Source organism: Oreochromis niloticus, linkage group LG17 (assembly GCF_001858045.2).
Source record: "Oreochromis niloticus isolate F11D_XX linkage group LG17, O_niloticus_UMD_NMBU, whole genome shotgun sequence".
NCBI classification, from domain to species: domain Eukaryota; kingdom Metazoa; phylum Chordata; class Actinopteri; order Cichliformes; family Cichlidae; genus Oreochromis; species Oreochromis niloticus.
In genome coordinates, this window is record NC_031981.2 from 12,579,789 (window position 1) to 12,607,297 (window position 27,509).

At 38.8% G+C, this 27,509-nt stretch overlaps 1 protein-coding gene across 6 annotated transcripts in view; it reads left to right on the forward strand.

Moving 5' to 3' along the window:
* The window catches only part of cacna2d1a (calcium channel, voltage-dependent, alpha 2/delta subunit 1a), a 112,281-nt gene extending 85,912 nt beyond the window's left edge, over window positions 1–26,369 (forward strand). For 4 of the 6 annotated variants that reach the window (XM_025899566.1, XM_025899562.1, XM_025899563.1 and 1 more), the window contains 17 exons: window positions 31–91; window positions 179–276; window positions 2,048–2,132; window positions 2,283–2,345; window positions 4,841–4,950; window positions 6,970–7,044; window positions 7,435–7,502; window positions 7,605–7,643; window positions 7,726–7,797; window positions 11,115–11,267; window positions 12,296–12,348; window positions 13,845–13,900; window positions 14,844–14,961; window positions 15,602–15,711; window positions 16,374–16,456; window positions 18,771–18,859; window positions 21,358–26,369. In XM_025899566.1, the coding sequence (XP_025755351.1) occupies window positions 31–91; window positions 179–276; window positions 2,048–2,132; window positions 2,283–2,345; window positions 4,841–4,950; window positions 6,970–7,044; window positions 7,435–7,502; window positions 7,605–7,643; window positions 7,726–7,797; window positions 11,115–11,267; window positions 12,296–12,348; window positions 13,845–13,900; window positions 14,844–14,961; window positions 15,602–15,711; window positions 16,374–16,456; window positions 18,771–18,859; window positions 21,358–21,394 (1,370 nt within the window). In that variant the 3' untranslated portion in view covers window positions 21,395–26,369. The remainder of the gene's footprint in view (window positions 1–30; window positions 92–178; window positions 277–2,047; window positions 2,133–2,282; window positions 2,346–4,840; window positions 4,951–6,969; window positions 7,045–7,434; window positions 7,503–7,604; window positions 7,644–7,725; window positions 7,798–11,114; window positions 11,268–12,295; window positions 12,349–13,844; window positions 13,901–14,843; window positions 14,962–15,601; window positions 15,712–16,373; window positions 16,457–18,770; window positions 18,860–21,357) is intronic. The other 2 variants (XM_019347071.2, XM_013271217.3) reach the window with 1 other exon arrangement.
* Window positions 26,370–27,509: the final 1,140 nt, after the last annotated feature.

Below are 27,509 nucleotides of genomic sequence, written 5' to 3' on the forward strand. Positions count from 1 at the left end.
AAAACTCATATTACTTTATACTTATCGCAGTTTCTGAAAGCCTCATGGCTGACAAGTTTGATGAATATGGCTACACACTGATTGCACCGAGGTAAGAAGGCACAGACAACTTTTTATAAAGTTACTTCTAACGTAACTTTTACTGAGTATGACTGGAAAACTGTTCCATTGCCAACAGAGATTACTGCAAGGACTTAAAGCCTGACGCCAACAACACAGAGTTCCTCAAGAGGTTTAACGATTACATTGACAGGAAGACTCCAAACAACCCCATGTGTAAGTATCAAAAAATGGAGAAATATTTACCACAATTTTTGTCCATTTTGCATGTTCTTGGTGCCTATGGTTGTGATGTGAGCACTATTTGTTATAGTAGATTTACATGAAAAAGATTATTTTTTTACTGGAAGAGTGCCAACCCAAACATACTCCCAGAAGTCTCTCTTTCCAGTGAAGTACAGGTCTGGCTGGATGGTTTGGTGTGCATGACTAGGCAAAGCTTTGTAATGTTGAACCCCTCTGTTCGTGTTACCCATTTGATGCTAACTCTAAAAGTCTGACCATCACACGCCTGACTGCACATGTGTGAGGCACGTCGGCTTAGATGTGACACACACACACACACACACAGTATTTGATAGCAATATGCCTTCCACACCCCACCTATAGCTGCTCGACCTCATCCAATTACTCTGTGTTTGTGAGAAAGAGCAGGACACGTCAAGCCGAGAGCGTGAGCGGAGCAATAAAACACAAATCAGGGACCAGTGGACCTTTTCCCTAACATCTGACCAATGCATTAACATCCTTGCCATTTCTTACATGCGCTCATTGATATGGATCATTCTTTTTTTGGGAGGGGGGGGACTGAGTAAACCAAAAGATCCCCTGATATTTATAAAAGAGCTCCTATATTGTGTTCCTTGGTATAATTTGATGGTGTGCATTTAATAACTTACTTCAAACATCTCAACAGGATCAATCCAATAAAACTTTTCACCCAATTGAAATATTACTTTCACCATTATTAGCTGCCAGTTTAATGGAGTCCATAGAGAGCAGAGAAGGAGAGAGAGAGAGGAGGCCCATGTGGACTGTTGGGGGTTCGAGCATCGTTACACGCTTTACTTGGTTAAGCCACTGCAGTGGCGAAGAAGTTGAAGTACATTAGGAATTCCTGGGCTGCCTCCAATAAAGAATCTCTAATGAAAAACACTGCACAGAGAGGGAAGGTGGAGTAGGAGGGAAATAAAGTGTTACACCAGCTGTTTTCTCTGATGTGTGTGGTGTGTCATAAAGGTTGGAGGAGGTGGAGGGGGTGCACTGACGAGCCTCGATGTTAATGGACTGAAGAGGGTCGTCTGTGGGTTCAAAGAGGCGGGCATAGCAACAAAAAAAAAGAGAAATGGACGAGCAGCTTGTATCATATGTTACGTTTGTCATGTGGTTTTTCACAGACGACCACAAAATGTTTTTTTTGTAACACCTGTGCTACCCTACCACCTACCCCAGAGAAGGAGGCGTGTGCATGAAAATGCGTGTTTCATTCCTACAGTACTTTAATGCCGTATCTGTTTCTGATTTTAAGATGCTCTTTTCTTCAAAGGGTAATGTTTTTTCTGAAAATTTTCATTTGTGACATTGCTTCAGCTTTATTCTTTCAGCTTTGTTTCCATTTGGATCTTTTTAGGTGTTTGTGATCTTGGTAATATCTCAGTTTAATCCTGTTCCCTTCTCTCAGTTTGTGATTTGGTTCTGGATACATAAAATGTGATGAAAATGTTAAAATATTTCGAAGTATGTTTTGGTTCCCGACAGTATTTCTGTTTTTCTCACAGCAGAGTTTGTGGTTACTCTCGTCTGTTAATGTTAACTATTGATGCTCCACAGTTTTTTTTTTTTTATTCCACATAATTTTTTAAAGTGCACCATCAGCTTATTGAAATGAGACATTTTAAGGCTGATGCCTAACAGAAGTCTACCGACTCACTCGCATATTATTCCCAAGGTATAATATTGAGGCTCAAAATTCTGTTTTGCTGTTTAGGCAATGTGGATTTGGTGAACCGACTGCTCCTCGATGCTGGCATTACCTCCGATCTAATAAAGATATGGAAAGAAAACGATCCGATGTAAGTGAAGCACCGGTATTTGGTAAAGAATGACCAGGTGGAAAAAATTGAACACAGGTGGTTCAAGTATTTCAGTTAATGTCAAAAATAAAGCACATTCCAGTTTTTGTAACGGTATGCTTTACAGCTTTATTTTACTCTGCTTGTCAGAAACGGTGTCATGTCCAGATATGTTGCGACTGAAGGAGGGATCACACGAGTCTACCCCACAAGGTATTTCTTAGATGAGCAAGGGCAGGATTAATGTAAGATCATGGGAAGAAATATGTATGTTTAGGATTATCTGATAAAGAATTATGATGTGGTCTGCTTATAGAGCAGCAACTTACCCATGTAGTGCTTGATTTTTATTGGTTATGGCATAAAGTCAGATTTGTTATGTATGTTTGGATACAAATGTATATCCATTTACTGCTGTATGTCAGGGTGATGGTGGTATAAGCTGAGGAGAGTGGCCCATTGGACCTTATACTTTTGTCCCTAGGTGCTTGACCCAGCTTCTCCTGGGGATTGCCAAGGCTTTCCCAGGCCAGATTGGATATTTAGTTCCTCCAGCAAGTTCTGGGGTTTCCCTGGGGATCCTACCAGCAAAACATGTCTAGAATACCTCTACATAGAAGCATTCCAGCCATCTTAACTGGTCCTTTTCTGTGAGAAAGTCCAGCTACAGTATTCTGCCCCTCCTCTATCTACCTAAACTTCTAGAGTGATCCCACAGAAAAGTCAATATCCAGTTAGTTCATACACCTTAAGTAAAGGTTGAGCAATAGCTTGACAAATAAATTTAGAACTTTGTCTCCATCCATATATCGCTCCTATCAATGATAGTGGAGACCATGTCAAAAAAAGTGGCATCTTACTGTATAAGTCATGTGACTAGAACTCAACATCCCTTCTGTTGCTCAGGATACTATATAGATCATGAAACTGCTGTTCACTTTTAAAAAGACTTACTTATGTGATTATTAAAATAAGTACACAATAATAATAATAATAAATAAAAATAATTTGTCATGCCACACATTCTATTTGTAATTAATGCATCACTTGTACTAGTTTTGTCCATGTATCATTTTTAAAAAGTTTTTGTACAACCATTAAAAAAAATCTTCTCTGCCCCCATCTCCTTGGATAACTTCAGATACATCTACAAACTTTAATTTTAAATTAATTCCTGTTTATTTGAATCTACTCTATTTAATTTCTATAGTGCCAATTCTCAACAACAGTTGCTTCAAGATACTTCATATTGTAGGGTAAAGAGCTTTCAGTATTTTTTTTTAGAAAATCCCAATAATCAAACAGATGGTGACAGTAGGAAGAAAACACTCTTCTTCGGTTGGGGATGAGGGGAAACAGAACAGAGAGAGACAGGACAAAAGGTATACTAGAGAGAGAGTCCGATCTATTTTTCCTCATGTCATGGTTGGCTGTGTGGCAGGCAGGCAGGAGTGGTGGACCCAAAATGCAGGACTCTTTGGAAACGAGATTTAAACTGAAAACGCAGCTTTATTGCTGGACAAAACGTCAACATAAAATAAAACTCACGAAAGCAAAACAAAACTCTAAACTGAGGTGCTGGAGGACTGGAAATCATGAACACACAGCAAGCCGAGGGTGTACAGACGTTAACGACGCAACACTGTCACAAAGACACACTGGGCTTAAATACACTGAGGGAGTCATCAAGGAATTAGAGACAGAAGGGGAACACAGCTGGGAGGAATAAGACCTAACGAGACAGGGAGAGCAAAGCTGGAACACTGACATCAGACAGGAACATGAACCTTCAAAGTAAAACAGGAAACAAAACACACTTTACTAAGACACGGACTAGACAGAGAGAGGCAGACTTGACACTGACCAAAACCTACTAAATAATAATCATAATCAAAACAGTATCACAAAGTAAACAGCATATAACTCAAAATCCCGAGAAATACCATAAACATAAGAAACTCAAAATGCTGGGTCGAACCGACCCAGGACCGTGACACCTCAAGGTTTTAGAAAAGATTATTGCTGAAAAATTGTTTGTTTTCATTTCAGAGTGATGAGTGATTTATGGGTTGCTTCCCATTCTGGTAAAACCTGTATTTTACTGAATCATTTCAGGTTCAGTTTTAAGGAAGTTTTATTCTTACTTACAGGATAAGTGAGTCATTGGCAACTCTGGTCTGTGGGGTACCGCAAGGCTCTGTCCTTGGACTACTTCTGATTTCTTTATGCATATTACCCCTGGGACAGGTTATCTGTAGACACAGTGTTTTCGATGCTATGCAGGTGACACAAGGCTCTACAGCTCTTTAACACTAAAGGCAGTCGTGAAGTTAATTAACTAATTTTATATCCAATATATTGAATGCTAGATGGCACAGAACTTCCTGCAGCTAAACATGGATGAGACAGAAATAATCATCTCTTCTTAGCAAATGTTTGAAATTTGTTTTTAATTTACCTGTTTCATTTGTAATTTTCTTCACTTTTTAATCCCCTAATACTGTTTCATCTTTATCTATTTGTTTCCTATCTTGTTTTTGATTTTTGAAAGGTGCTTTATAAATAAATTATTATTACTGTTATTAAAAGTGAACTTGATAAACAAAGAACTGCAGTTAGAATTAGATCTGTAGATATTAGAGTCAAAAATGTGGTCGTGGTAGTATGATATTGGTAATATTTGCATGCACTCGTCTTTATTTTTACAGTAATGGACTGGACTGGACTGGACAAGCGGAGACGTATGATTTAAGCTTCTACAAGCGAAGTTTGGACAATGATCTGTACATCTTCACTCCAACTGTATTCCAAAATAGTTGTGAGTAACAGCTACTCTGTTGTGTCATCACCTAAGAGTTTTTGTCACCTAAAAGGAACTTTGGCTACAATACCCAGAAAGCCTCTTTTGAAGATCCAGCTCTTCCGTGAATAATCCACGTGACTGTGTAACATATTTGTGCAATGCCGTACAACCTGCAAAGTAAGCCAAAGAATGACTGGCTACAACGCAGTCACCAAGGGGTACAACACATTTCAGTGTTCACAAACATATCAGTATCAAGCTATAAAGAGGCAGACACTGTCTGATCTCTAAATAATTAGCTGTTAAATCTCTCTATCAGGTGCTTGTAACCACTGTGGCCATCTGAAACCAAAATAAATGAATGAAGGCTGCGAGAGAGTGAAGATAGATGAACCTCTGCCATCACAGCATAATAATACACATTCAAAAATCTAGAAGGGGACTTGCAGAGTCCATCCTCTACCAAGATCTAAGCTGCTTTTTTTTTTTTTTTTTTTTAAAAAGGCCTTTCATTCCCTATACTCCTTTCAATCCTATTTTAGAGAATTTATTTGCAAACAACAAAACGCACTGGAAATAAACCCACAACAAGGCTTGAGCCTTTACCTCAGTTCTCACCTTTGTCTTGAATTTCACCTTCACAGAGGAATAAATGGTTACAAATCAAGTTATTTTCCAAGGTGAAGGCCATTCCCGGAAAGCACTGTTACCAAATAACATAGTGACGTGGCATTGGTTTCCTTGTTGTTTTCCTTGTGTTTTTTTTATGTATTGTTATCAGATATGGTTCTCTTGTGGTCAAATTGTGATTCTAACTTAGAGTCACAGTCAGTAACTAACTTATTTTTTCTGAAGTCAAAAGTGCTTCAGTAGTATACAGTATTTTTATACAGTAAAGCATGCAGTTGTATGAATGAGTTGCTAAAGGAGGATCAAATGGGCAGTTTGACAGTAATCATAGTCTAAGGAGCATCGAAAAAAAGCGTCTGGACTTCTTTAAGTTGCTTGAAGACATTTCACCTCTCATCTGGGGCAACCGTGGCTCAGGGGATTTGGAAGCTCATCTGTAACCGGAAGGTTGCTGGTTCGATCCCCCTGCTCTTTCTGTCCTGGTCGTTGTGTCCTTGGGCAAGACCCTACAACCTACTAGTGTTGGCCAGAGGGGCCGATGGCGCGATATGGCAGCCTCGCTTCTGTCAGTCTGCCCCAGGGCAGCTGTGGCTACAACTGTAGCTTGCCTCCACCAGTGTGTGAATGTGAGAGTGAATGAATAGTGGAATTGTAAAGCGCTTTGGGTGCCTAGAAAAGTGCTATAGAAATGCAATCCATTATTATCTGAGAAGGTACAATGTAGAAGAGCCACCTCGACGGGACAAGACTCGGCAGTCTATCTGCATCTATAGGACAAAGGTCACTCCTTTGAGGATGCCAGTGTTCACATTTTGGACAGAGAAGACAGATGGTTTGAAAGAGGAGTGAAAGAAGCCATCTATGTCCACTGTGAACGGCCCTCTTTTTAGAGAGGCGGTGGCTTACGACACCAACTATCTGCCATCCATAATCCAGTTTTGAGACCCCTTCCCAGACACTTTAACGCCCACTCACATCCTGGGCCTTTTGATTTCAGGAAATCACATGATAGGGTGGGGCAAGGTCTCACAATGGGTTCACCCGAAACCTTGGCTGATTGTGACCTACACCCATTTTCACACCTTGCCTCGTGTGATTAGGTAGAGGATCATTAGGGGGTCCATGTCCCTCTTGTGGGGACACTCCCACAGGGCTTAAGTCTGGGACTCTCCACCATTTGACCCTAGAACTGAAGAAGCTTCTCGGATGAGAGGTGAAACGTCTTCAAGCAACTTAAAGAAGTTCAGACGCTTTTCTTTCCAAGCTCCTTAGACAATTTTGTGAATTGTTAATTTGTTTAGTTTGTTAACTTTTAATGATAAAGCCAGTAAATTGTTAGTAGCCATAAAATGAAAATGTGCACATACCATTTTCAATGCAGCGTTTCCTTGGTTTTTCTTGTAGCTCAATACGAGGGTTCAGTCCTAGTGAGTAAAGCAGTAAACCTCAAGATTGACGATATCACACTCAAACCAGCTGGTAAGAACACACGTGCACAAATACAAATCACAACCCAAAGAGTGTTTACATGTTTAAGCCCCATTTCTCATGCTCTATCTTTTATTAAACCGCCTACACATAAACACACTTACGCTTAAAGCGATGCATCTTATTTATTTATAGATCCACACCCTATAGTGTGAACTATTCCTCCAAGAACACTTGCTGCTTCTAATTTAATGGCCACTACGTTTGTCTATTTCTTCTTCCCTCTGCCACAGATACACAAACACACATACACAAACCACACATCAAGTTGTCTAGTTGTCTGTGATCTTTAGCCAAGTTCCATTTTGTGAGTTCAGAGTGGAAAGTTGACACAGAGGTCCAGTATGATCTAGGATGTCTGGCTTTTGTGTTTTAACCCAGTGGCCGGTGTACAATTGGACATAGATATGTGGAGAGAGATCTTCTCCAACACCTCACAGAGAAAAAGTGTGAGTAGATCCTATCTTCATGACATATTCAGCATGTGCGCAATTAGACACATTTTGTCGTTCCTATCAGTTTTCATCATTTTGCTCTTCTATGTTTTCAAGTGCAAGGATGAGCTGTGTGGCTGTACGATAGGCGATAAGGTAAGAGGTTCGGGTATGTAGAAAATGTTTTGCTGTTAGTTTTGGATGAAAATCATCTGTTTAATCATCTGTTTAATTCCAGAATTTAAACTGTTACATTCTGGATGATGGAGGCTTCTTGGTGATGACCAATCAGATTGACCATTTTAATGAGGTGGGCCTCTGGATTTTGTTCTTTTTTTCATTCACACAGCAGCTGAAAATATAAATAGCGATTCTGATTGGTATGAAGTCAAGTATTTCTAAATATGACCCTTTACCAAGCATCAAGTAGTTGTTAGTGTTAGGTGTTAATATTGAACTCATTATTGGTATTTTTAATTCCACTAATCAATTATTTATTCTGTTTATGATTTACTAACCATGAACTGTCCTTAGTGATACTAGTATGTCTTCTCCTCACATTCATTTAGGTTAATATTTGGTGGTCTGATGACTTGATTGCCAGGATTTTTTTTCTTTAGATATCGTGACATGACTCTTTTGTAGTACTTAGAATTTAGAATAATGTAGTATTTAAATATGTCTAAGTATACTAAAATAGTATCCTGGGATCTCATTTCATTAGTTCATTAGTCTGTTATCTAAAGAAGAAACTACACAGGATGGAAAATGATTTAAAAGAAAAAAAAACTTTAAAATTAGACCTTTTAATTCTTGATTTAAATCATCATATGGCCTGTGATGATCTGTGATTGCCTGATTTCATGTGACCAGAATTCTGTAGTCCTGTGAAAGCTTAACACCCCATCATCTAGTAGTTTGTAGAACCACCTTTGGGAGCATGAACTTGATGTAATCATTTTCTGTATAACTTTATCAGTCTCTCACATCATTGCAGAGGAATTTTAGCTCACTCTTCTTCATAACATTGTTCAGTTCATTAAGGTTTGCATGCATTTGTTTGTGCACTACTTTCTTAAGGTCAACAGCATTTCAATTAGGTCATTTGGAGAATTTGGACTTTGACTGGACCATGGCAACATCGTGATTCTTTTCTTTGTCAGTCATTCGGTTGTAGATTTGCTACTATGCTTGGGATCATCGTCCTGTTGAATGACCAAGTGACAGCCGAGGTTTAGCTGTTGGACAGATGGCCTCATATTTGACTCTCATATTTGGGTGAATTTGCTCGGACGTCCACAGTTCAGATGATTGTGGAATTGTTTTAAAAGACATTTGAATTCTTCTCATCTGGAATTGCCACAACGTTGTATTTAATTAGCAGCACCTGGCTACTACCTACCTTAATTCCAATGGAAGCAGTAAGGGTGTGTTTAGTTTTTCACAGGACATAGAACCCTATAAAAACTTAACTTTTCACATTATTGTATAGATAATGTAACAACTGATCAAATTCTGTTCACGAAATGAAATTGGAGGTTCAAGGTAAGCTGGATTTAAGTTGAAATATTTTGTGTCAAAATAATATTTCTTTCATTTTTCTTGACCTTGAAAGAAATTCTTTTTTTTTTTACTGTCAAAGGACTTACGTGCTCAAAGTTGAATTGAATTCAACAACCAGTCCATTTACACAGAGACTGACCTTTTCCTGGACTCGCCTAATGCAGTTTGTCTTTAACTTGCCAGCTTTCTAATGCAAAGCCCATAAAAGTTTGAATATCACAACAAATCTTTTGTGAATCTTCAGTAAGCCTAAATTAGCTTTTTTATTTAAAAAAAAAAAACATAACAAGGGAGCCTAATAAAGTTTTCCCAGGGCTTCCTATTATTAGCTAATTCACAAAACCCAAATACAGAAAATAGATGTTTCTGCGCTGTTATTGTCCTATTCTAAAGGCTGACCCGTGTTGTCATCTGAGTAAATGCTTTCATGCCACCTCAACCCCTTCCCTAATCAAAGTTGGGTGTATGGTGGATAAATCAGTTGCCTCAGCAGTACTAAAAACCCAGTGACCTTGTTTATAAAAGGCAGTGTGCCCTCAGTCATATTTCCTACAGCAGCAATGTTTCTCTCTCTGTGAGCTTCCCCTTTTCTCGCCTTCTTTCTATGTCCTTCTCTCCCCAGCTTATTCCTTTGCTTTCTCCAAAACGCCCTCCGGGAATCTGCAAGCTAACAGTGTTGAGACTGTTAATTCATTATTTGTGTTACTGCATGTGGAAAGAAAAGAAGGCTCACTTTACCTTATAGATTAAAAGATTTATATACCCTGTGAATGTTAAGATAAAGAGGAATGAATATATGGAGGACAGCTTGTTAACAGTGACCTGAGCGAATGACTGCATTTCATAAAGTACAAACACACAGAGCACTACTTACTGTACACACGCCCTCCTGGAAACACTGTTACTTAAACACTTCCATGCACACAGTCATGTGATACCTCTGATATACTGAGGCAAACTACTTCCCCCAAGTAAAAATTTATGGCTGCCCGATGGACTGTGTTAATCAGATTATACCGAAGTCAGTCATCCTGGTTTGAGAGTGATTTGCTGTCTGTTTGTCTTTAAATTCTCTGTGAACATTTTTTGCACATGCCTACAGTTTCACGACTTTTTGTTGCATGTGTTTTACTTTGTGACTGACCACTTTATTAGGTACACCTGTTTAACTGCTCAATCAGCCAATCACATGGCACTAACTTAACACATTTAGGTATGTAGACATGGTCAAGATGGCCAGCAAACATCAGGCTTCTGTCAGCTGAGAACATGAAAGTGAGGCTACAATTAACATAGACTCACTAAAATTGGACAGTAGAAGTCATCGCCTATTCAGATGAGTCTTGATTTCTCCTGCAACCACTTGGATAGCAGTTCAGAATTTGGCATGAACAACACGAAAGCATGCTGCCTTGTAGGCGGCTGCTGGTGGTGTAATAGTGTGGGCACATGTCACCCCCCCTTAAGTATTATGTTAATGCCATAGCCTACTTTGGCATTGGTGCTGGCCATAATTACATGATGGCTTGATAACATTATCTTTTGATTGCTGGTTCCAACAGGATAACACACAGCTCAGATCTTCCATGATGGTTTCTTTAGTTGACTCAAATGTCTTCCACATTCACCAGATAACTGTCGTCAGTGGTGAAATGGAGGATTTGCATCATGGATGTGTAGCCGACAAATCTGCGGCAGTTATGTACTTCTGTCATGTCAGTAAAAAATAGGCAGTTTTGCAGGCAAAGAGAGTCCAGTTCAGTACTAGCAAGGTGTACCTAATAAATAGCCTGGCAAAAATATAATGATACATTCAAATTATCAAGAAGCCTAAGCATTCTGTAAATGAAAAATCCCACCTACAATTCCATTTTAGAGGTTTTTGCTGTGTTCAGCCATTTATCTGTGGGCTGTAGGTAGTTAGTGGACCTTGAGGCATGTTTACTACTCATGCATTTGTCTTGTTAATTATATGATTTCTTTGTGCAAGTTCTTATTTATTTATTTTTGTAATTATTATTATTATTCTGTGCCCTGAATACCTGATCCCTGCTGGAAAACTAGATTGGGAAATTCTTCGGTGAGATCGACCCTTGTATTATGAGAAGCTTGATCAACTCGTCTCTGTACACCAATAAGAGTACGTATAACTACCAGTCGCTCTGTGATCCCAAGAAAGAGGACAAAACATCTGCCGGCATGCGATCCGTCTACGTGGTAAGTTACATAAGCCAGAGAGTATAAACACACGCAAAACCTATCACACAAACTGAGCCACGCATTACTGCACACCTACACGTTCTGATATCCGTATGTGAATGAATTTCCCTGCATGAACAGAAGGATAGACGCAAGTAAACATGATGCAATTTGTACTCATACCTGCTTGATGACATGCATGCAATACAAATACAGACCGTCACTCTAAAGGGAGCCATAAATCTGGATAGTGCAGATAGTAGGGAAAGCAGAGGGAATGGTGAAAGCATGGCTAAAGTGGATGTTTCAGTTAGAGTAACAGATTGCTTGGCTAACACATCAAGCAATGTACAAGCTGGCACTTTTTTCGTCACTTACAAAAAATGCAACTTCCACTGCCGATTTTACAATAACACTGATGCGTTCCCTTGATGTTAAAATGTTTCCATCATAGGTAGAGGCAATAAGCCGAAACTTAATAGAGGTATTTGTATTTGTAAAAAATTCAAATCATTTACTAGACAAACAAAGCTGTCATTTCCCAGCTGTTACCACATATTCGTACATGGTCTAGTGACCAAGGTGAGATGAAAGACGCAGATATCTTCTGATCAAAGACTCTGTCAGCAGCCAGTGTAACACGGTTAGTAAAGCCTCCTTGATGACTCAGGACACCGTCAACTAAAAGGAAAGAGTACAGCACTGATTCACCGAAACAAGGCCCTCGCATGCTAACTATAATCAAAGCAGCATGTTGGGCCTTTTATTTAAACCGTGTGCTACTTTGTTTTCTCACTGGTTCTTTGTTTACATAGTTATCCTCACATCTGTTGACGAGGACTGTGCTCTAATTTCCTCACAAAGGAGGAAAATAAAACCTCTGGCTGGAACTTTTGGTCTTTGTGCTGTGCAAAACTAGACAGCTACTGTAAACACAAACAGGATATTCAGACAGGCTCAGCCAGCTTAAAATGAATGCTAAACTATTCATTATAGGTTTTATTTGGTGCTCATCTAATATTCTTTTCTCATTTTCTCCCTTTAAGCCCACAATAGCAGATGTATTAAATTTGGGATGGTGGGCAACTGCTGCTGCCTGGTGAGTTCTTTTTGTTATTTGTTTGATTTTTAATTTTTTTAATAATATGGTCTGCAATGGTGTCATCCCATTATTAGCAGAAATATTCTCTATAAAAGCAGGAATTTTAAGTTCTTAACCTCAAAATACATGGAAAGCAGGATTTGTTCCTCCACATGGATGTATAGCATCTGTTTAATAGCTGAATTTTTCCCTAGACAGTCTACATTCCAGGAAATCATCTCTTGATTTATGCGCTGTGTCACTGTCTTGATGTCATTACAACATGTCCAATAAAAATATATTTTAAGGCCACTTAAAATGTATCCATATTCACGCCGTTAAAGCAAATATTAGGGCTTTTCAACTACAGTATGCAAATTGCTTGAGCTACACCTCATTTCTTTATATTTTGTGTCAAGGAGCGAGACTTCTTTTTAAAGTACTCTCTAGCTTTAGCTGTCCAAGCATTACGAAAGTCTCTCGACCTTGTTCTTTGGACATTGGCTGCTTTTTCACTAGATTTTCAGTCCAATTTCTCAACCATTTTCAGATGAGTGTTTTGTTGGTTGTTTTTAAGCCACTTAGCACTTAGCACGTATGAATCATCCAAGCATAAAAGGGCTCTTAACTCAAGAAAAAGACATCTGCATGCCTGGAAAACAATCTATGGAAGAGTCGCTGTCAAGAAGCCGATCTTAGGAAAGAGAAAGAAATATATTGTGGCAGAGGCAACTGGTCTTATGGATCAAAAATTGACATTTTTGGTTAAAATCATCATCAATATACAGTATGTGGTTAAAATATTTGGAGGAGGTTCAATCAGACCTGATTGCAGTGGCTTCATTTTTTAGCATAACAATGATCCCAAACACACTGCCAGTGCAATAAAAGCATAACTGTGTAGAAAAGCGCACAATGGAATGCTATTAGTCATAGATTGGCCTCCCCAGAGCCTGAACCTTAGTATTATTGAGGTAGTGTGGGACCATCTTAACAGAGAATGGAACAAAAGGCATCCAAAGAAGAGCTTTGCATGTCTACCAAGAAGCTTAAAGAACTAATCTTTAAGACTATTTAAAGAAATTACAAGATAGTTGTCCTAAAGCCTCGACTATAATGTCTGCTTTCCACAAGCCTGCTTCGGTCCAATTGTGTCCGAGTGATTTTTATCATCAGAGCTTGCCTGAAGGTGATCATACCAAGTAATAACTTTAAAGCTGGTTTGAATGATACGAACACTATTTTTGACTTGCATGTTGTATTTCCACCTATGTTTTCACATTTCAAGAAGTCTGTGTTCCTATTTCCCATTTTCCTAGCAAAATATAAAGAAACGAGTGGCGGCTCAAGACATTTGCACAGTGCTGAACGTATGAAAACTGGATATAATTTAGTTAGTTCAGCAGTTTGGTTGTAGCTTGCGTGAGTACTTGAATAGATTTTTGTTTTAATGTATATAAAATCAAATGAATTTAACTATTTGTTTGTGTCTGGGATTGCTTTTTTGCTCTTAGGTCAATAATGCAACAGCTAGTGGTCAGCATCACATTACCTAACTTCGGGGAAGCAGGTTGGTTCCTATTAATTTCACATGAGAACAAGGGGGTTGAATTGTTTCTAAGAAATTTCTGCAGATCTGTACACCCTGGATTGCCTCCTTATGGAGAATTAATTATGATGGATGTTCTTTTTACTTTGAAGTCAGTGTCATTTTTACAAATAGTTACAACCTCATCCTTAGAGGAATTTAGCAGGCTTAGGTTTGTATGTATTAGGAAAAACAGAATACTAGGCCTCCCTCTCTCTTTGTTAAAGACACTTCTTTTCATATGGCTTTGGCAAAATACGAGTTTTAGTTTATTAAAGCTTTGGCATTAGTTTTATGCTGTCATCCACAAGAAAATATGAGAACTGATGTTAATGCCCAGAAATGTTCCTTTCTCTCTTTTTTTCTAAATTTAAATATTACTATTTACATGGCTGGTTTCTCCTGGGAGGAGGGCAATAAACTTTATCTCTTAAGCTGCTTTAATTGTCACATACGAACAAAGGATAAATGTACTATTTGTACAGCACTACCTTCATGTTGAACCTACAGAGAATGATTGTCTGTGTTAGGTTTTCTTTAAAGCTCAGTATCATAGCAAAATGTAGACACAAACAAAATCAAATGGAATTTAAAAGAAACTGTAGCTTAATCAGCTTTACAGAGGATAGCAAAAGTCCCGCAAAAGTCCATCTAAATACTGAGGAAAAAACGCTCCAGTTACTTTCAAAAGCTCACAGGCGAACTATGAATGTTACACTTCGTAAAATTTACAATCTACTTGTTATGAAGTTGTTTCATTGTGTGAAGCGCTCTGGGTTCACACAAGTCCTCTCTAAATAAAAATAATTCAAAACACAACTTAATGAATGCTAATGTTTGCCGTATGTATAATAGGTGAAAATATATCAGAGCTGTTGTTTTAATTGTGTGTTAACCAAAAATATACCTGAATGTGCTTCTACAGCTACCGATGATGCACCGGATGTGGAGAAGGAGGTCTGCATCAAGGAGGAATATCAATACTACTTTGAGAATGACAGCCTGTCTTTTAGAGGCGTAATCGACACAGAGAAGTGCTCAAGGTAAACCTTAAAAACCCGTCTCAGCTACACAATAGGCACTTGCTGTGTAGACACTGACAGAGAATAATATCTGTAAAATACCTGACATGGGCCTAAAACCTTTCAAAACATTTGCATGCCATATAAGTGAAGTCAAGTCACTTGGCATTTTCATGTGTGATTTGTGCATGGGCATGTGTGGTGTTTTAAGGTCCCCTCTTGCCGGCTAATGGAGTGCCTGCCTGCGTGCCGCGTGGAATTCCTGCACTTTAGCTGCACACACATTTCTTTTTAACGACCACTATAAAAATATTAAAATAAAATACAAAAGCGGAGCAAATCATTTGAGCGCCAGCGACATGTGGGTCTCAGTAAAGTTCTCGGAGGACAGTGGTGTGGTAAGGCAGGTTTGTGTGTCCTTAGGAATGAAAATAGTTGACAAACTTGACTGAGTGATCCACTGTGTGTGCAGACCAATAGCTGACTACTTTTGTGGAAAAGAGATGAGAATTACTGCATCTTCACTTCACTGCTTTCTGGTTAAACATTCAACTTCCTGTATCTCTTGTGAACATGTTTGAATGAAATCATATCTTTCCTGGACTCAAGCCCACGTGTCAACAACTGCTTTTGTGTCTCTTGTGTGTCTTCCCTTCTCCAGGCTCTATCACGCCGAAAGGCTGCCCAAGACGAACCTCGTCTTCATCGTTGCAGAAACAGAACATGGCTGTGAATGCCAGGAAAAGATATTAAAGCAGGAAGAACAGGAGTGTATCCTTTTACTAAACACCAGCTATAATCTGGTAGACAGTGTGTACACTTGACTCAGGGAGCAGATGTTTATAAAGTTTGTGCTTTGGAGAACAGGCGCTGATTACGACTGATATTTTTCACCACTCGCCATTTAAAGAGGACTTGTGGTAAACAACTGAATGTTCGTTCTCCAAGCTTCTGTAAAAGGGTTGTTTTCCATTATCGACAGCGGTTACCGTGGAGTATTTCCCTCATTTGTGTCTTTTAGAATCCCACACCCACAAAAATGATCATCTCGGCTGTAATTGACATTTACAAATTGGCCCAGAATTGAGACTTGTAATGCTTGGGTTTCTAAGTCTGTAAGGCAGATGGTTTTGTGGGATAAGTCTGAATAGCTTACAAACAAATCAATGATGTTCTCGCAAATACACAGAGCTGTGATCAATTAGAGGTAAAGCCTCTTGGAAAACACCGTTGAAGAACATGATGGCTGCATCATTGCAGTATTAAGCAACGTATTCCAACTAGTGGCTTTGTTTAGTAATCAGGATGTATGATTTAACACTATTCCAGCTGTACGTAGAAACTGTGTCTTCTGAACAAAGCACTATTTGTTGCTGCTATTACTAATGCAGAATCAATCAGAAGTTGTCATGTTCCTGACTTCAGCAACCCAGCACAAGGGCCTGATCCTTGTCAATTGGCTTCCGAGCCGCGGTTCAGGAAGGGGCCTGCAGCTTGTTTTGATAACAATAGTCATGTAAGTGCCTTTAATCAGACTTGGATGATTGTTTTCCCCTTTTTTAAAAAATTGGTTGTTCTGTGTTAGTTTATCATCTCCAGTCTGCAAAGACCTTTTGTCTGGCTTTCCGGTGATTGGGAGACAAACATTTTCTCTCTGTTTATCTTCTAAGCAAGATATTTGGATTCTTTGTTGGGTTCTCTCTGGGGTACTGTGGCTTTCTCCCGTAGCCTCAGACATGCACTTAGCGGGGTTAGATTATTTGGTGATTTCAAATTGCCCATAGGTATGACTGTGGGTTTGAATGATTGTCTGCCTCTCTATGTTAGCCCTGCGACAGACTGGCAACCTGTCCAGGGTGTAATCCGGTTCTCACCCTATCATAACTGGGATAGGCTCCAGCTCCACGTGACCCTGATAAAGACGAGCAGAAGAGAATAGATAAATGGATGGACTAATAACAGCAGACTTTTTCAGAGAAGATCTGCAACACTCAATGACATTTAACCAGATATACAACCAACAAGCCTTTACTGAGTGTAGTTATATTGGAAAGAAAGACCACTGCAAAGCTTTTTGTACTATACACTCACCAGGCACTTTAATAGGTATACCTGTTCCTCTGCTCAATAATGCAAAAGCGAAGCAGCAACTCAATGCATTGAGTCACGTAGACATGGTAAAGATGACCTGCTGAAGTTCAAACTGAGCATCAGAAAGGACAAGAAACTTGAGTTTGTCTTTGAACGTGACACAGTTGTTCATTCTAGTATTTCAGAGTATTTCAGGAACTGCTGAGGATTTTCCCATAAACTATCTCTGAGGTTTGCAGAAAATGGTCCAAAAAACAGTCTAAAATACCCAGTGAATAACAGTTGTTTAGATTAAGATGCTTGTGTTGATGCATGAGGTGAGAGGAGATTGGCCAGACTGCTTTGAGCTGATTTTAAGACAACAGTAACTCGTTACAACCATTGTATGCAGAGGAGCATCCTAACACATTGAACCTTGAGGCAGTTGGGCTACAGCTGCAGAAGACTGCAATCCTGTCAGCTAAAAAAAGGAAACTGAGGCTGGAATTCACATGACCTCATCAAAATTGGACAATAGCAGATTAGAAAAATGTTGCTTGGTTGGATGAGTCTTGATTCCTCCTGTGACATTCAAATTGGTGTAAACAACACTAAGGCACTGCTCCTGCCTTGTTCGACCTGCATGTCGATGCCTTTATGACTACAGTGTACCCATCCTCTGATTATTGATAACGCAAGTCACAAGGCTCAAATCACCTCAGACTGGTTTTGTGAACATGACAGTGAGTTCCTTGTACTCAAATGGCCTCTACAGTCACCAGATCTCAATTCAACGAACTCCTTTGGAATGTGGTGGAACAGGACATTGGCATTGTGGATACGCAAATCTGGATGAAAATGTGCGATACTATCATGTCTATATCCTCCAAAATCTGTGAGAAAGAACCCTTTTGACTCTTTGACATGAAGAAGTAAGAAATAGCCATGAAGGCAAAAAGGATTCCAAACCGGTATTACATTACTAAGGTGTACCTAATAAAGTGTCCAGTGACTGTATTTTTAAGTTCTCACGATTCAAGCCTGTTCTCAAAATGCCTTTGTATTGTGCGAAAAACATTTTAGCAATTTTTTATTTACCCAAATAGTAAAAGGTACCAACACGGACATAATAGAGGCCAATTAAGGAAAGACCAGTCATTTTGGTCAAAGCACAAGTCCTTAAGACTCTCCCAGTATGGGAACAGTATATCAGTGCTGAACTCATGGCACCTTTCCATAACTAATATCTTTACATCGTGCATGCCACTTCTCTTTTGGATTCTTTTGTCTTTTGTGAAATCCCTCAAAAGCTGTATGTGCGTAGGTTTCCCATGCAAAGATAAACAGTCGGTTGTTTCTTGATTTATGAATAACTAAGCTAAACAAACATTTTTATGAGCAGCACAGAATCTTTGCGTGTGAAACCCCTGTGCTTGAATGCTTTGTTTGTTTTCACTCTATAGTCTTTTTCCAGCGTCAAAGTTTTAAAAATGAACTCTTCTGCCTGCACTGCATTGCTCACTCACACACGCATATGCAAACACCCACCCATCCACCCACACACTAACTTTCTCTCACACTTGTCTCTGAAGGGAATGCATCTGCCTTGTACTACTGTTTGTGTATGTAACCTAATTATTTCTTCCTTTTCTGCTCATATTTCCTTTCTAACCTGCTAACTATATGGACCCTTTGCTGCATGATTCTCTTTCTCTCTGTTTTCTCTGTTTCCCGCCTTATGATTGGCTGTTGATGGTTAGGATGAGGTCATGTGCCGAAGGAGCGCAGGCTCCCCATTGGCTTCCTCTCTGCTCATGTTACTGCTGCCACTGTTCATGTGCTGTCTCGGGTCAGTCCCATAACGCTCACTCTCTCTCGTTAACACTTTGTCATTATTTTCGAATGCTCGATCTTGTTCGTAACTCTTGCTTCTTTTTCCCTTGATGTTTCAAATCTTGTCTCCTCCCCTATTTTCATGTCCCTGCTTTGTTCCACTACTTTATCTTTTTTCCATTGCTTTTCCACACATCTTCTCACCTGCTTCTCCCTCTTATTTTATATCACCATCTGACTTCACCTTCCCAACTTACCTCCCTTTCCTTAACTGACTTTGAACTTCAAGCCATTCTCTTTGTACTGTTCCCCATCAATCATTATCTGTCTTCAAGTGTCTACTGGTTACTGATGTATCCGGATGCTAGCAAAAACAGACCACTCACCTATCATCTACATCTAGATTTTATTTTCTTTTGCCAAAAAATATCAGGGGAATTCATTTATCCAAAGTTTTCCAGTCAAGTATAAAAAACATCCTGATATCGTTTCATGTTTTGTGACCACATGTTTGATACCTGCATAGCTCATTTAGGGTGCTTTCTACGCTTCATTGTCCTTTGTTAATTCTGTTGTACAGTTGTAAGAAACTTGCGACTGTCAAGCTTCCCACTGTCACATTGCACATACATTTAAGTGAAGCCAGAGGTAGAAAAATACAGGATTTAGTCTGCAAGAGGAAATGTGACCAGCCACAGTGCTGTGCAAAAGTCATGAGCCACCCCTCATTTTGCAAGGACAAGGGAAATGGGTACAATGATTTATTGAAACAGGTGCAAAAATAAATGGAAATAGAGTATGACAATTCTGGAAAGTTGTTGTGGCCGCCGTTATTCTTAGCCTGAACCCTCTGAGGCAGCTTCTTGGAATTTCTTGAAGTAGTCTTCAGAAATACTTCTCCAGGCTTCTTGAGGAACATTCAAAGATCTTCTTTGGATCGTGCCTGCCATTTGTTCAAGAAGTCAAGATGATCCTACCCTGCAGAGCTCCGGACTCTGGGGAGGTCAGTTCCTGACTGATAGCGTTCCATTGCGTGTTTTTCTAGTCATGTATGCTTTTACTGTACTGGCAATGAGTTCGGGATCATTGTCCCGCAGACAAATGAAGCTGTTCCCAATGAGGCACCTCATAGATGGTGTTGTATGAAGCATTTATGATTCCATCAGTTGTGATACGATTCCTAAGACCACTGGCTGAAGTGCAACTCTAAACCATGACAGAGCCTCCACTGCGTTTTACGTATGTCTGTCAACACTCACTGTTATACCTTCTCCTGACCTCTGAATGTATTGACGACACTTTGAACAACAAATGGATTCAGCACTCCTTAAGACCTTTTTCAGTCCAGTTCTTGTGTACTTTGACATACCTTACCTGGATCAACTGAATGTTCAGATTTTTTTCTATTTCTTAAGAAGATAACTTTAAGATATTTTTTAGTTAATCGCTCTTTGGGAACCAACTTGTTGGTACAGCATGCTGGTAGTAACAAACAGCGTAAAGATACCATTTCAAAATGTAGATAGTAGATACAATGCTGCCTCATCCCTTGCTTTGGGTGCCTTTTTGAAGCTTGAATAACTCGTAGGTCTGTGTTAGAAAAATCAGCCATGTCCGAAGAAAGATTTTGAAAGACCTTCAGAAAAGCTCATTAACTATTGCTTGAGACCACTTAAAAAAATTACAGGAAAGCCTAGCTGCTCTCAGCCAAAGATAAATTAAAATAGGGCTGGCTCCAAACCTTTGCATAGTACTGAAAAAAGAAGTGACATCAGCAGATTCAACTTGTTCGATAATGAAACTCACATTCATTTTTAAAATTAACACAAAAAAAATGCTAAGAAAAATAGAAAAACAGATGTAGATATGCTCAGCTGTCTGTTTAGCTTATGTATTTCTTTTCTTTATTCCCAAACACAACATTAGGAAGTAAAGCTCAGTTACTACTACTGTACTGGTCGCACAGCAGTTATTTCTCAAAGCAACTGCACTCGAGGTAGTCATTAGGTCCTTTTCAAGGGAAGCCATAAATATGTAAAAGGACATTCTGATAAACCTATCTTAGAGTTTTATATAACTTAAGGCACAAGCACAAGGGTAGTGAAATAATATTTTTAAGAGAAATACAATGTTTATTTTTCTTCATCTGATTAACTCAGCATATAACTGTCTATAAACATCATTTCTGCTTTTAAGCTTAAGTTACAGAATTCTTATTAGTGTATATATATCAGATTCAGCGCATTCAGAAAAATAAAGTATTATAGCAGGATGTACTTGTAATATATGTTAACCTTTTAGTGACTTTTTTTCTGTTACAAAAAGAGCAAAAGCAGTGGAAAAGTTGTTGGTGGACTGCTGACACATATATATATATATATATATATATATATATATATATATATATATATATATATATATATATATATATATTTATAGCCATAGGGACAGTTTTTAATGTGTTCTCTGTAACAAATACTAACTATAGTTTCTTTTTTCCCTGCTTGCCACTAGGAAGATAACGCTGACTGTGGCGGAGTGTCCGGCCTGACTCCGTCGCTGTGGCTAATGCTGTCCCTTCAGCTGCTACTGGTCTGGGTTGTGACTGACACCAGACACCATGCCATCCCATCATGACCTCCGAATAACATAATCCAACCCTGTATCTCCACCCCTTCGTATCTCCAACATGGCAACCAGCATGCAGCGCTGCCACCAAAATGATGAGCGCCCGATGAAAAGCGCTTTAAACAAACAAAAAAAAACGTGAGCCCCACGTTCTGCCAGTTTCTTTTGTATTATCAGCGGTTTCTCTTAAGGATTTCACCAGGGCGCAAGTGATGAAAGAAATGCATATCAGAATATAATGATATGAAAGCTAGGAAAGACCTCAACTTATCTGTCCGTCATCCTTAAGTGGTACCCGCCAGCTGAGATTAGAGGAATCCAAAGATTCGTTTTGATTGGCGAGTTTTTGTCTGACTTGGTTTCTTACAAAGAGACTCAACTGCCTTACAGTATCAGAGGGATTTGAATCACAATGGGTGGACTTGCTGTTTATTGAATATGTTGAGCAGTTATATTCACCACTGCCAGAAACAGCGCTGCCCTTTGCGAGAGTATATTTTGAATCGATTTGCAGTGGTTAGTTATTAGGTATTTATTGTTTTTTTGGTTAAGAAATTGGCCAAGATCAGAGCAAGAGATGCCAAATCATCACATCATCGCGAGCTCTTGCCCTTGGTTTGCCTCATCTGGGTTGCTCGTAATAATATTGTCTCAGTCTGATTTTTAGATAACGTTACCCAGAGCATTTACACAGTGTCTCTGAGGACATTGTCTTCACTTCACTATGCTGTTCTTTAATGTAGATGCTGTTTTTTGCAGTGTGAAAGTCATGTTCATTGTTATGTTTTTGCACAAAAGCTGAACCTCCTACTGCCACAGAGTGCTTGTTTTTGAGTGTACAGATTTTGACATTGTAGCTGATCATATGGATTTTCTGCCTTGGTTTTGGATTGCCCCGGTAAAAACTTTGCTGCCATAGCACGCGTAAACCAGCCAGGGCAAGCTTGGCTGGTGTCCTGTACGTACTCAGTGGACAAAATCTCTAGTGCCATGTGGACTCTGTGACTCATACAAACCCCTTTTTAGACTGTGGCTGCTGAATGGGAAATAGTAATAATAGTATTTAATTATTTAAAGGTTATTTGACCGAAGAGTCAGGATATCATTCTGCTGTTTTTTTATAGCCACAATTAAAAAAAAAAAAAACGAGTTACAGGAAATTTGTATTCAACATTTATGTCAAAATTTGGTCAAAATGAAGGGAAAAAAGGGTATATTTGTATTCACTGCTGTCACTTTTTAAATTAAATGACTACTGTCGGCACTGCAATTCAAAGTGCAGCTGCTGTTTCTCTTCACAGTTTGATCTCCTTGCTGAAGAACAGCCTTTATATCTGTGTAGTGGTGAAATTGCCTCTGTCATATTTATTATACTGTGATATCAACTACTATACAAGAGCTTCATACTATCACTATGGCTGATATATCAGTTTCTCAACAAAAAAAAGTTCATCCTTTTTCATTTTGTGTGCCTTCTTCTCATATTTATTACATATATTAAAAATACCTACATAATCCATGTGATGTGCTGATACTACTGTACATGGTTTTATTAAATTTTTGTGATTGTAATTGCCAAAGAGAGAACAGTAAAGTACATTTCTTTATAAAGGGGAAAAAAAGCGCTAATCAGTCGAATCACTGCTTTAAAGCAAATATATCTGCTGTAAAAACAATAACAAATTTCACAGGGCCAAACTGGATTCCTATCAAAGCCAAATATCAATGTCAACGAATGAAAAACACTTCATGAATTTTGGGATGAAAATATTTTGAATATGCAGTATGTGGAAAACCACTTGCTGCAATTTTACAGCTCATTTGCGTACTTATGCAGTCTTTATTGGCAGGAAATAATAGCCAGACTTCAAACTTGGATGTGATTGTTTGAAACAAGTTTTAAATCTTTAAGATAAAACTGCCATTTTTACATAAACCAGCTGACTCGACCGTTTGTTTTGTCGATGATTAATATTTAGGACTTTAACAGGAACCAATCACATCATTTTAAATAAAATAGGACGTGTGTGACGCCTTTCATTTAGAAGTTGGTCATATCCCAGGGTCGAGACTATGTTTTTTGTTCCTTGTTTAGTAACATGAGATACTTTGGGATGTGTACTCTGTGGTTAAATGTGAAAAATGCTTTCATGCTGAGCATTCACACCAAATGTTAGATTTGAACATTAAAACAAAATCAACAATTATTTGTTTATGGCACTCGAAATGTCAACAGTGTAGGAAATTGTGGACGCTAGGAAGCGAGACCGAGGCGTGCGTCTTTTTGTGTATACTCCATAAACACTGGCGGATGTTTGCAGAGAACTACTTAATTCTGTGGGGAAGTTGAAAACCGCACAATTTAATCTACACGTATCACATTACCACTAACACTCACCCTCTTCAGAATCCTTTTGTTGGCTAAACAATTACATCACAATGACTTATGTCAGTTTTTTGTGTGACGCATTTCTGCAAGTCTCGTCAAGAACCTACTAGCTCTTCTGACTTCTCTTGTGGCAAAGCTCCACCGGCATTAAATCAAAACCATCATTGTCAGGAAGTTTCGCAAAGGTCTGACAGGAACTTTTCATTTACAATGTTTTCCTCTATCTTTATAATCTTCCAAAAAAATGTGGTGAAAATAACAATGGCATCTATGCTCCGCATTTATTAACCCTTACGAATATCAAGTGCCATATCCAGTAGGACTTGTATTCTCTTGTGGAGAAGCCTATTACTATAACATTTATGCAATGTTACCAAGGCAAGATACATTTCAAATTGTTTCAGTGTGCTGCATGATATTCCTGCTTTACTGTGTAATGATGGAAAGCATAATATACCGAGTGTCCAGCATTAGTTCATGATATGTTAAGGTGTGACCAGCTAATACTGCCGTCTCTTGAGGGGACAGCATTTGGCTCTGCTGAGGAACAAAAGAGAACCGGATAGGTAAACATGATGTTTGAAATCACTATTCAGTCTTTCTGATCGATTCAGACCATGTTGTTCACAATTATTTAAGGAGCATGCCAGTAATTTAGCTCATTTACTACAATTCATGAGTGCTTTATCCAACTGCCAGTTTTCCAAACCATGTTGCAATGTTTGGTATTTTAATGATCGGGTGAACACAAACTGATGGCACTCAGAGGATTAAGCCTTCTGGCTTTGTTGGTCTTTTGACTTTGAGAGCTCAAGTAAATATTTTACCAATAAATATCCACAGTGATTATATTTAACTGGACTCTGAAGCATCATGGCCATAGTCTTTACTGAGTTCACTTCCTTTTGCGCCATTCATTAATGGGCTTTAGCCGCTGGATGGGTAGACATGGACATTGGTGTGCTTGTCCCCTAAAATGCCTTTTGACTTTTCTTTTGGCAAACCCTTTCAAACCCCATCTCAGTTTGTTATTCGGAGGCATGGAGTTTTATGTGATAATTTGGCACTGACGAACTATCCACTAAGGCCTCACCTCATCTTAAGTGGAGTCAGCCTGGGACCATCGAACATCTTTGCAGTGTTGGGCCCTAAAGAGGCATTTTTATTGCAACTGACTGACAAATAATGCAGCTAATTGTGCTAACAGATGTCTGTGCTCCAGTCAGTGAGTGAAATTCACTCTATTGTATTTGTATATTTATTGCATGTATGCATGATACTTCTGCACTGTCCGTGCATGCACCTATGGTTAGCCATTTACGTCCTTGTCCAAATATGGTAATATTTGGCTTTAAAAACTATTTTTATTTATTTATTTATTCATTTCTGATGGACATGTGTCCCTCTGTCACTGATTTTAAGCAGGACCTTATAAACCAATGGGTCATATAATGTTGGCTAATCAGTCATGTATATACCGTATATGGCTGTACTTTGTTTTTATTAGTAATTTGGAAATGTTACAGTAATAACACAGGAAATCGCAAAGGAACATGGTAAACACAATACCTGTCAACATTAGCATGATACAATGGTGATTGTGAGCATGCTGCATATTAGTGTTAGCAGTTAGCTTAAGATATCGCTCTGCAGTATATTATCTTAAAGCAGCTAGTATTGATATAGTTACTTGTCTTGCCCCTACATTACAGACAGCAGTTAGTTTCCATGCATTTGTATGAATATAAAATGGAAGGAACTTGATACTTACTTAATGTAATGATCTTTAATGAATGTAAACCAATGTCCATGCAAGTGTTAACAAAATTGCAAAACAGTTGGTAGTGTAGTAACTCTAGAACTAAATGTTCTGAAGTATACATGAAATGTAGTTATTTAGCTAAAAACGCTGGCATGGTGATTCAGTCGCTTTGCACAAAGAAGTAATTTGATGTGATGAAACGCTCCAACAGAATCCCTTTAGAGATGCATGGAAAACAATGGAGAAAGAACATAACCTCCACAGCCATCCAGATGTTTCATTCTACTCTTAAGTGCTAAAATCAGATGCTGTCACCTCAGGAAAAATGTACTCTAGATGTGATATGAAGTGTTTTTGATTCTGTTGGTGCTCTTGGTGTGGATCGTGTGGGTTGGCCTTTTTATTTCTGGAACCTTTTGCGTGTATGCGTGTCTATTACCTTCCTGCCAGTCTGGCAGATGATTGATGGGCCTGTCGGTCAGTCTTTCTCTGCCTTTGTTTTTTACAGCAGGCCACCAAGTACTTCGACAGTCTCAGCTTCGGATGGGTCTAAGTGGGCCTCTCTGTCAGTCTCCCTTGATTGTGGTTTAGTATGTTACACTTGATTTTCCAGAGTGAGTCATGTAAAAACAAAAAATGTAAAATAGAAAAAAAAAGAACAATGTTTATAATCCTGGGGAAGAAAAAAAGTGTTTATTCATGTGCAAATAAGGTATATACAGAATAAAACTTTATCATTACTAGATATTCCATTGCGTTAAGACTTCTGGCTGATGACCTTTTCTTACAGAATGACTGTTTTTTTCCACAGTGGATCAGATTTCTGTTAGTAACTTCTGTCACTTTGCCAACACACATTTCCCATCCAAATGTGTGTGAGAATGAGAAGGAAGCACCCCGAGTCTGCTCTCCCAGTGTCTAGCCAACATCAGAAACTTGCATCCAGCCAAAATCAACATTGTCCAAGAAAAGAAACGAAAGACTTGTAGGTCCATCCACATCTCTCCTCGCTGAACACTGAATTTGACTCAGCTACACATCCATTAACAAAGGCCCATAATGGTCATAAATTTAGCGATTCCTGATTTCCCTGTTGCACGCTGATCAAATGGTAAGTGAGTTTCTCATTAAGATGGTCCGATTTACACTTAAAACCTGAAACCAGCTGTGCACACAGTTTCAGAGCTACTATTCCTCACTGCCCCCCAAAGGCAAACTATAGGCTCATTTTACGCTTTATTATGGACGTTAAAACTAACCGTACTCCTACACGGTGTGTTGCTGAAACATAAAGAATGAAGGGATGCTTTGGGGCATTTTTAATGAGACCAATTACAATGACTTTCTTCTTTATAATGCTCTTTATTGTTGGTAGCACAGCTGGTGAATGACTATTAAGAGACTAATATGATTAAATTCTATATTTTACAGATCCTGTGAAATAAATTGATTATGGTGTCAATCAAAAGTGACATTTTAGGCAAGTATAATTTGTGTGTCTCTGCAGCAAATACAAGTCATACAAATTTAAAATCTTATTTATTATCATATTAACACAGAGAAATTGCTAGCTCATAGGTTTATATTTTATAACTGAAGCATATTTTTCATCTCTGTATTTAGTGCTTTCCCTTAATGTACAAAAGATTTAGTATCACGCCTGAAAGCCGTATTTTCCGGTGACAGCCCCCTGTCTATGTTGGACTCCATTTTTTTTCCCCCTCCAAACTCTTCCTCTCCGAAAGTATTATTCCTTGTCTGTCACGGATGACTTGCGATGTCAACAGCACACGGTGGATTTCCTGCCAAGGGTTCTGGATTTCGCGTCTGGCAACAAGATGACCCTGTTGGTTTACACTAAGAGGTCACTCCTGTTGTGCTTTTGAT